Here is a 10,066-nt window from a genome sequence, read left to right as displayed (position 1 = left end):
TTGAGGACGACGAGCACACAGATGAGCTTCCCTGCGATGGTTTCTGACAGTTTGTGCAGAAATGCTTCAGTTGTGCAAACTCAGAATTTCATCAGCTGTCGGGTGACTGGTCACAGACGATCCCCCAGGTGAAGAAGCCTGATGTGTAGGTCCTGGGCTGTCGGCGTGGTTACACGTGGTCAGAGGTTGTGAGGCCGGTTGGACGTACAACCAAATTCTCTAAAACGATGTTGGAGGTTGCTTATGGTAGATAAATTAATTCTTGGTAAAAAGAGAAATGCTCACTAACAGGGATGTAAACAAATCTGTGTAGAACATTTTAAGCCTTTTTGTGCAAATGGAAAACTTTGGGATGGTTTATTTCAGCTCATGAAACATGGGACCAACACGTTACATGTTGTGTTTATATTTTTGTTCAGTGTAGATACTGTAAGTCCCTGCAGGATCACTAAATCAAAAAATTGCTCAGTGTGCTCAATTAGAATTAGTAATTGGATTATCTAAAGCAGTGATTGAACAGTGCAAAGGGTTTATTTTAGGATTGAGGAGAGGGACACAAACAGCATTAGTGCCTTCAGAGGTACGTCAGAGGGAATACATGGGAAAACACTGAGATGGTTCTGCTAGGGGGAAAGAAACCTCTGTTAACCGTTTTCTCTCATATCTCCAGGATCACCACCACTGTGGCCTGCAACATGGATCTGACCAAATATCCCATGGACAAGCAAACCTGCACTCTGCAACTGGAGAGCTGTAAGATTTCCAATTCACTTCCACATCTAGGCAGCAACGTGGCTGTTTAATAATCATTCTAATTTATTCAACTCCTATAATGCTTTTCACCACAGAAAGAATCGCAAAGCGCTTGAAAAGCAAAACTAACATCAATCAAAGAAAACAGCTATATGATAGAGTAGGCCTGGACTGCGAGTTTCAGCTGGAGATTAACATTTGGATTATTTCAAGCCTCCAACAGAGGGAGCAACAGCCAAGGGGGAACCACATGGCTTGAGCAGAGTGAGGAGGTCAACAGGGAAAGATGAGCAAGGCAGGCAGCACAGTTCATCTTCCGTTCAAGCCATCTCACCGGCACCTCCAAGCCCCCGGCCGCCTGACTGCGACTTCTCTGTTGTCGTTGACTCTCTGGTCTTGTCAAAATAGACACAATCTTTATTTTTGAGCTCTCCATTCACTTAAGATAATAATGACAGCCTGCTCATAACTTCGGAGGAACCCTCCTGAGCTTGAAATCGTCACTGCCAGCTCATCTTGCATTGCAGTCAAGGAGTAAGTAGAAACAACAAAGAAAATTGTCTGGTGAATTTGAATCGAATCAAACACACTAGCTAGCTAGCCATCTAGCTGGTAGAGCTGGACGCCCGGCCAAACTGAGCAATTGGGGGAAAGGGGCCTTGGTCAGGGAGGTGACCAAGAACCCGATGGTCACTCTGACAGAGTTCTAGAGTTCCTCTGTGGAGATGGGAGAAACTTCCAGAAGGACAACCATCTCTGCAGCACTCCACCAATCAGGCCTTTATGGTAGAGTGGCCAGATGGAAGCCACTCCTCAGTAAAATGCACATGACAGCCCTCTTGGAGTTTGCCAAAAGGCACCTAAAGACTCTGACCATGAGAAACAAGATTCTCTGGTCTGATGAAACCAAGATTGAACTAATTATTGGTCTGAATGTCAAGCTTTACGTCTGGAGGAAACCTAGCACCATCCCTACGGTGAAGCATGGTGTTGGCAGCATCATGCTGTGGGGATGTTTTTCAGCGGCAGGGACTGCGAGACTAGTCAGTATCGAGGCAAAGATGAACGGCGCAAAGTACAGAGAAATCCTTGATGAAAACCTGCTACAGAGAGCTCAGGACCTCAGACTGGGGCAAAGGTTCACCTTCCAACAGGACAACAACCCTAAGCACACAGCCAAAACAATGCGGGAGTGGCTTTGGGACAAGTCTCTGAATGTCCTTGAGTGGTCCAACCAGAGCTTGAGATGATCTGCAGAGAAGAATGGGAGAAACTCCCCAAATACAGGTGTGCCAAGCTTGTAGCGTCATACACAAGTAGACTTGAGGCTGTAATCGCTGCCAAAGGTGCTTCGACAAAGTACTGAGTAAAGGGTCTGAATACTTATGTAAATGTGATATTTCAGTTTTTTTTTTAAATACATTTGCTAAAATTTCTAAAAACCTGTTTTTGCTTCGTCATTATGGATTATTGTGTGTAGATTTAATTTAATCCATTTTAGAATAAGGCTGTAATGTAACAGAATGTGTAGGAAAATCAAGGGGTCTGAGTACTCTTTGAATGCAGAAGGGAGTTGTGCTTCAAATACAGCAGTTCTGTAACATCTTTAATTGAGCCTCTCATTCTCCTTAATTGCCGGCCTCAACACGTTACTGAAAGAGATGAATGGTATATTTTAAGCTCTGGACAGTCAATTCAGATTCAGAGTGTTTAGTAGTCACATGTACAGGGTTGCAGGTGTGATCGCAGGGTACAGGGAAAATATTAGCTTCTGAGCTCCAACATGCAGGACCAAGTTAAATAAAATAATGAAAATGGTCATAAAAAACAACTATAGAAATAGAAAAATAGCACTATATACATCATAACAACTGTAGCATTGATAAATAAATAAATGGCCATTAGGGTGTAGGCATAATAAAGACTTTTGAAGGGCTGTACGAGGAAATGACCATAGGTGGAGCAGCATGACCATTGAAGGCGTGTGGGAACCAAGTAAAATAAACACAATAAAGCAGGTAGCTGACTAGTGGTGGGTATTCAGCAGCCTGATGGTCTGAGGGTAGAAACTATTGGCCAGACTTCCAGTTTTTGCCATGATGCTCCTGTACTGCCTGCGTCTCAGAGATTGAAGGGGCGGTGGCTTGAGTGCCTGATGGCCTTCCTGTGACACCTGGTGTTGTAGGTGTCCTGTAGAGCAGGCAGTGTGCACCCAATGGGGCGTTCGGCTGCACGTATCACCCTCTGAAGCGCCATACGGTTTGCGGCTGTGGAGTTGCCGTACCTTGCTGTGATGCAGCCCGACAGTATTCTCTCGATGGTGCTCCTGTAGAACACAATCAGCTCCTTTGTTTTACTGACGTTGAGGGAGAGTTTGTTTACCTGGCACCACGCCGTCAGAGTGCCTACCTCCTCCCTGTAGGCTGTCTCGTCATTGTTGGTTATCAGGCCTACTACTGTTGTGTTGTCAGCAAACTTGATGATGGAGTTGGAACTGTGTGAGGCCACGCAGTCGTGGATATGCTTGGGAATACAGGAGGGGATTGTTGGCAGATGCAAACAGGTTAACAGTTTTTGAGGGCCTGAACAAAAAAAGTGTTTTGTGATTTCGTTCATACTGGGGAACCGGTGTTCAAGTTGTGTGGTTGCAATATCAACAGACCCTTATCTCTGGTATATCTTTGCATGCATCATTCACGACTAAGTTTAAATTGCGTGAGGTGCAATGGACATAGGCTATAATGCACAATGTCTCAGGAAAGACTGCCTGGGTTGGCAATACTCAGTAGCCTATAGAAAACAGTAGGGCCAGCAGACCTAAAACTACAGGCAGTGGTGACAACATTTGCACACAAAGAAAGAGGACTTCAGGAGACCAGGGGAGTTCATCAAGTTGGATTTAATTTGATTTAGTTGACTAGCCAGACAAAATAGTGTCTGAATTTATCCTCAAGCCAACTACTTTTTCCTCATTGTTAGGTTATTTGATGTGTAATTTTTTGAAAAGGTTTATAACTAGCAGCTAAATAGCAGCTAAATACGGTATGTAGCTATAGATAGTACAATGCATAATGAAACAATCCCTAGTAAGCTAGTGTTTTGAGGGTGGACTGACTTTATTATTTGGCATTAATAGACCAGTTTTACACACAGCAACTTTCTATCCAAGCTGGGAGAGAGCATGGGGACGGCTCATGTCATGCAGGTTCAGGTAGCCTATACAGGACAGATGTTTATTAGCTGATTAGTATGCATCAAACATTTATTTTACAATCTGCGATGCTTGAATTTCCAACTTGAATTACTGAACAGTGGAGCAATAATTACATTATTGCCACATGCCAGCAGTCTAAAAATGGCAGCATTGCAACACCATGTATCAACACCATGTATCACCAAGATCTATGACATGTTGAGACACGGACTGTGTGTGTGCCATTCAGAGGGTGAATGAGCAAGAGACAATATAGAATTGCCTTGGAACGGGGTATGGTAGTAGATGCCAAGTGCACCTGTTTATGTCAAGAACGATTCATGGATTCATTAGGCATGCAGCCACATAGACATGAATAAATTTCAGCACCATGGACAGCGGTTGGTTTGTGTGTGGCTGTCTGGCTAACACATTCTGCGTTACATAACTGTGTTACGCCAGTGCAAATTGTGCTAAGCTATAGCTATATCACATGCCAACAACGAACTCAGTCAGAGGGAGCTATTGTTCCACTGATCCCACTCAATACACGTAGAGGTTAACTCAAGTCAAGTAAATTATTTTCCTCTTTACATTACTGCCAGGCTAAACATATACTGTGCATCCCAGACTCCCAGAGCCTTGGTTCGGCAGCACGCTGAAAAGCACCAGACTGTGAGCTTTCATTATTTTTAATGTGCTGCCAAAAATGGAACATCGCTCCCCGCTTCTCTTCACTCCCAAGGCTGCACTCCACTTCCAACAGGGAAGTTTAAAGACAAAAGATGACACTGTTTAGATAGAGATGACGGTGACAAATGCAGTGGCTACCGACAGCAGAAAAGGCCTGGAGTGGGAAGATGTTCCCAGCTATGTTTGATTGTTGCTTAACGATGAGACCACACTCACCACCGTGGAGGATGGTGTACCGATTCGGTTTTGAAGATTTTAAAAGTCTCTATGCAGCCATTTTAAAGATGCCCCCATCTCATTGTCCCAGTGAGTAGGATATTTTAAGAGGCAAAAGCTTTCGCTTCACCAGGCTGCAGGGTAGTGCACTTTTCAGGCTTCAGAGCACCTCAAGATCCTTATGTCCTAATGTAACCGTTCACGCTCTGATGCACAGGACTGCGGCGCCGGCGCATGCTTCAAACCCTTATTTGCACATTGCCCTGACCCGGCAGTCATGAAAATAACGAGTTCGGTCGGGTAAAAGGGGCAAACATAACAGCACTGAAGAAGTTACAACAAGAGATCCTGATCCTCAGCAGCTTCAAAGGCTCTGTTGCTTTTCGTCAGGCTGCTCTGCATACTACGTTAAACACACTTTCCTCAATAATGTATGCCTTCCTGGATTTTCATACATGTCAGGGGAGATGGTGAGACGGCAGTGTAAGAGCCATGAGATCATGGGAGATCATTCTCATTTGTCTCTCTCCTCAGTCCCCCCCCCCCCCCCCTCAATTCGTTAGTAAGAAAACAGAAGTGTCCTCCCCATCCCGATAGCCATCCTACCTAGGAAGAGTTTTGAAATCTGCCACACACCCTTTCAATCAGCTTTTGAGAAAAACATGCACACGTTTGAAAACAATATGGTACTTTTTGTTTTAGCAATAAATGTCTTGCACTACTAGCTTCATTTGTTTTGAGCACTTTACACATTTATTTTGGGATCCACCGCTGTAAACACCATTTGCCTAATGATGCGCAAGTGTAGGACGATTTTCAAGCAAGTGCATTTCCATGTTCACTCTCTTCGCCGACGCTCCACGGTTAACTTTGACCTTTTTCAGGAGGAGGCGAGAGAGAACTGAAGAGAGAAGATGCAGGACTTGAGAAAATCTAATTGATAAAAGGCCAATCAATAAGTGTTTGATCTAATGAAGCAACAGGAGATGAGGATCCTCTGTGTCCCAGGATAATTCTGGGACACAGACATTTCTCCTCCTGTCAGTCGCCTCTTAGGGCTTCTTATGCCACATCGTCCTCTGCAGGTCAATTACTGAACTACGTCTCATAATGAATCTCCAAAGGCATGATCTACGTGAGGTTAGAAAACTGTTTCGGAGCAGACCTGTGTTCAAATACTATTTGAAATCTTTCAAATCCTTTGAGCATTTGCTTAACCCCACCAGATGTGCCAGGTGGGCAAGCTACACATTTTTGGGACTTTTCATTTGGTTCCATTTCAACAGGCAAGCTCAGTCAAGCACATTTGAAGTACTATAAATTATTTCAAATATTATTTGAACCCCAGGTCAGTTTCGGTGCTGTACCCAGATTATCAGGAAGAAAAACTGTCAGTACTTTATAGCTTGTGGCTTTATACAGTAAACAGCTTGCTCATACGTTTAATATACGTTGTTATACAGTGTCACTGTGAGGTCTGTAGGATTATGTAAGGTACTGTTATGTCTGGTCTTAGATTATGTAAAGTACTGACATAATATAAGACCTGAAATATGTATGAATCAACTGCTGGCGTGTTAGACAGGAAGGAAACTGTTAAAGCAGTGCTGTCCTCATTGCCGTTGTTTCCTTCTGGCCCTCTTTTTCCCCCTTCTCTCTCCCTCTCTTGAAGTAAGGCTGCATTTGCATTAGCATTTCCTATTCACTCCTGCCGGATGTCACAGTGCTTCACGAATGAGCAATGGAGGGCTGTTGCTACTGTATGCTACTATTATTGAATAGAACGTTTACATTTTAAAGTTTGCCTGTGGCTGTCACACACTTACAGCTCAGTAGCCAGCTAACCTTTATATTCATTGTTTTATGGATGACCGTTTGTGTTTCTATTAGATGTATAAGAAATAGTACACTGGTATGTGTGATGAAGTGTTACTGCAAAACATGTAGTCGCTTAGTCTAATAGACCCCCATTAACTATCTCTCTCTCAATATATATATACATATTTACAGGGGGCTACAACACCAACGATGTGATGTTCTACTGGACCAGAGGGAACGAGTCGGTCAGTGGTTTGGACACGCTGCGTCTGGCCCAGTACACAGTAGAGGACCACTACACCTCTGCGTCTGAGGCCATCTATGAAACAGGTTCGACTTTCAACTCCTACTGTACCTCGAGCATTATCCTTTCGTTATCCTTTCACAACTATTTTGGGCAACTGTTTAGATTTGTTAGTTGTTAGCCATGTTCATCTTTTAAAGGGAAGGTTTACCCACGTTACAAAATGACACATTTAGTGTCCTCACCCTGTAAGCAGTCTATGGGCAAGGTATGACCGTAATCCATGCTTTGGTTTCATTTCCCTGACAGAGTTTCCATTTGCAAACGTTTTAGCATTTGTGGCACAAATCCCATTCAAGTCATGGTACCGATATTACAATTTTTCACGCATCATCCAAATAATCCGAAAGTATCAGAAATGTATTGTGAAGTTGAAACAAAGTCACTTATAGATGATTTGAACATGATGCGCAACAGAAATGCTAATATCTGTACCTACCTTGTCCATAGACTTCATACAGGGTAAGAAAACCAATATGTAATTTTGTAAATTGGGTGAACTATCCCTTTAAATTGATAGTTGGTAGTAAAGGAACCCTTGGGTTCTATTAGCACACTCATTCTAATGTCTGTCTGCTCTCTCTCTCTCTCTCACAGGCCACTACCCCAAGCTGATCTTCCACTTTGAGCTGAAGAGAAGCATCCTGTACTTCATCCTGGAGACATATGTTCCCTCTAGCCTGCTAGTGGTCCTGTCCTGGGTGTCTTTCTGGATCAGCCAGTCTTCCGTCCCCGCGAGGGTCTGCATCGGTAAATCACAGTTCCTTAAACCAGGAAGCACACCCACCAATCAGATCCATGCCTTTCCCACCCTATCACACACTCCTCCATGCAAACCTGCTGATCGGAAGCTATTTGGCTGTCTGAAAACATGTAGAATGCTGGCGGTTAGAGAAAGCAGGATGTTCCACAAGTATATCATACTCCTGGTAGCCTACCTTCATGTTACTGTAGTATAGAATACACATCTCGCCTGGTGTATTAAGGCCAGGCAACTCAACTCAAGCTGAATCCTATTGGTGGTTCATCATTAAACTCTATAACTTTGTCATTTGTTGTCGTTTGTGAATTGAAAGGAAAACTGGCGATCTTGACGCTTTCAAATATTGAATGACTCATCCACCCATTGTGCCGTGGTTTGTGACAGGAGTGACCACGGTTCTGACCATGACCACGTTGATGATGGGTGCCAGGACGTCCCTGCCCAACGCCAACTGTTTCATCAAGGCCATCGATGTGTACCTGGGCATCTGCTTCAGCTTCATCTTCGGAGCCCTGATCGAGTACGCCGTGGCCCACTTCTGCACCCTCAACCACCCCGACGCCAACATTGTCATGGTAAGGCCTTCGGCGTTGTTATCAACAGTGTTGCGGTTGTCATGGTCACATTCGTTATCATTGTTATTGTCGCTGAAATCATCATTAGCATCGTCATTGCCGTCATTTTTTATGATCTTGATCGTCATCATCAGCATCATTATTATCATCATCATCATTGTCGTCTTCTTCATCATTATCAGAATCGTCGTCAACTTTGTCATTTCTTGTCTTCTGCGATGTCGCACACACTATTCATGTAAGTATCACATCCTTTTTTTTCATTTCAGTCAATAGCATCAGTTGTTTGGTACTTTAATATGTATCTTCACACATCTCACTGTGTCCCTCTCTCTCTCCCCCTCCCCTCCAGTACGGTCACCAGATGGGAGGCTTTGACGAGGAGATGAACGGCATGGTCACTACCATCGCTGCTGAAAACAATAGGGCCAAGAGGCGTAAGGAGAAAGCTGCTGCAGTCTCAGCGCCCATGGCAGAGCTGGAACTGGGCCCCTCCAGCCCCACTGGCAGTGAGCCCAAGCCCGAGTCTCCTGAGGAGCCCCCCAATCGCTGCCTCACTGTCCTGGTCCTCCTCCGCAAGTTCCTGCGCAAAGCTGCAAACTGTTGCCATGTGGAGAATCCCCACTTAATAGACAACTACTCCAGGATGACCTTCCCCCTCTCCTTTGTATTCATCAACCTCCTCTACTGGACATACTACCTGTACTTGTAACACACAGGAGTGTGTGTTTCGGTATGTGCATGTGTGTGTGTGGGTGTCTGAATCTGTGTGTTTCTGTTTGTAAGTGGGATTCGTTCATACTGTATGTGTTTTTTCTCAAACAATACACATGTTTACATTTACGGTCATGAGTGAAGCATAGTGTACAGTAGACCACCAACTACAGTACAACATCCTGAGGAGAATTACATGTCCATGCCTCGTTTATTATACCTGATTCAGCTCATTACTGCTCTCATAATTGATGAATTTCCAGTAAGTTCTGTCCATGATGGCCTGCTGACAGATGACCTATGGCTGGTGTGGAGCAGAGGAGTGAGTGGCTGGATGCGCTGTGTAATATTTATGAATGAGCTGCGAAGGGAAGCATCCAGAGTACCTCTGGGTTAGGCTGGGTCCACACTTAAGCTCCGAATGGCAATATATACAATATATATATTGAGAGAGGGAATGAGAGAGACAGAGAGAGAGAGAGAGAGGGAACACTAAAATAACACATCCTAGATCTGAATGAATGAAATATTCTTATTAAATACTTTTTTCTTTACATAGTTGAATGTGCTGACAACAAAATCACACAAAAATTATCAATGGAAATCAAATGTATCAACCCATGGAGGTCTGGATTTGGAGTCACACTCAAAATTAAAGTGGAAAACCACACTACAGGCTGATCCAACTTTGATGTAATGTCCTTAAAACAAGTCAAAATGAGGCTCAGTAGTGTGTGTGGCCTCCACGTGCCTGTTTGACCTCCCTACAACGCCTGGGCATGCTCTTGATGAGGTGGCGGATGGTCTCCTGAGGGATCTCCTCCCAGACCTGAACTAAAGCATCCGCCAACTCCTGGACAGTCTGTGGTGCAACGTGGCGTTTGTGGATGGAGCGAGACATGATGTCCCAGATGTGCTCAATTGGATTCAGGTCTGGGGAACGGGCAGGCCAGTCCATAGCATCAATGCCTTCCTCTTGCAGGAACTGCTGACACACTCCAGCCACATGAGGTCTAGCATTGTCTTGCATTAGGAGG

General features: G+C 44.3%; 1 protein-coding gene across 1 annotated transcript in view; it reads left to right on the top strand.

Annotated features, from left to right (window-relative positions):
* LOC110503081 (gamma-aminobutyric acid receptor subunit pi-like) overlaps window positions 1–9,534 on the top strand; it is a 95,783-nt gene extending 86,249 nt beyond the window's left edge. Inside the window, exons 6-10 of the mRNA XM_036960549.1 lie at window positions 671–753; window positions 6,866–7,003; window positions 7,575–7,727; window positions 8,125–8,315; window positions 8,668–9,534. Of these exons, the coding sequence (XP_036816444.1) occupies window positions 671–753; window positions 6,866–7,003; window positions 7,575–7,727; window positions 8,125–8,315; window positions 8,668–9,027 (925 nt within the window). The 3' untranslated portion in view covers window positions 9,028–9,534. The remainder of the gene's footprint in view (window positions 1–670; window positions 754–6,865; window positions 7,004–7,574; window positions 7,728–8,124; window positions 8,316–8,667) is intronic.
* The last annotated feature ends 532 nt before the right edge of the window (window positions 9,535–10,066 follow it).

The sequence above is a fragment of the Oncorhynchus mykiss genome, chromosome 23 (assembly GCF_013265735.2).
Source record: "Oncorhynchus mykiss isolate Arlee chromosome 23, USDA_OmykA_1.1, whole genome shotgun sequence".
In the NCBI taxonomy this organism is placed as follows: Eukaryota; Metazoa; Chordata; class Actinopteri; order Salmoniformes; family Salmonidae; genus Oncorhynchus; species Oncorhynchus mykiss.
The sequence above is the reverse complement of the archived record's forward strand: the minus strand, read 5'-3'. Positions and strand labels throughout refer to the sequence as shown.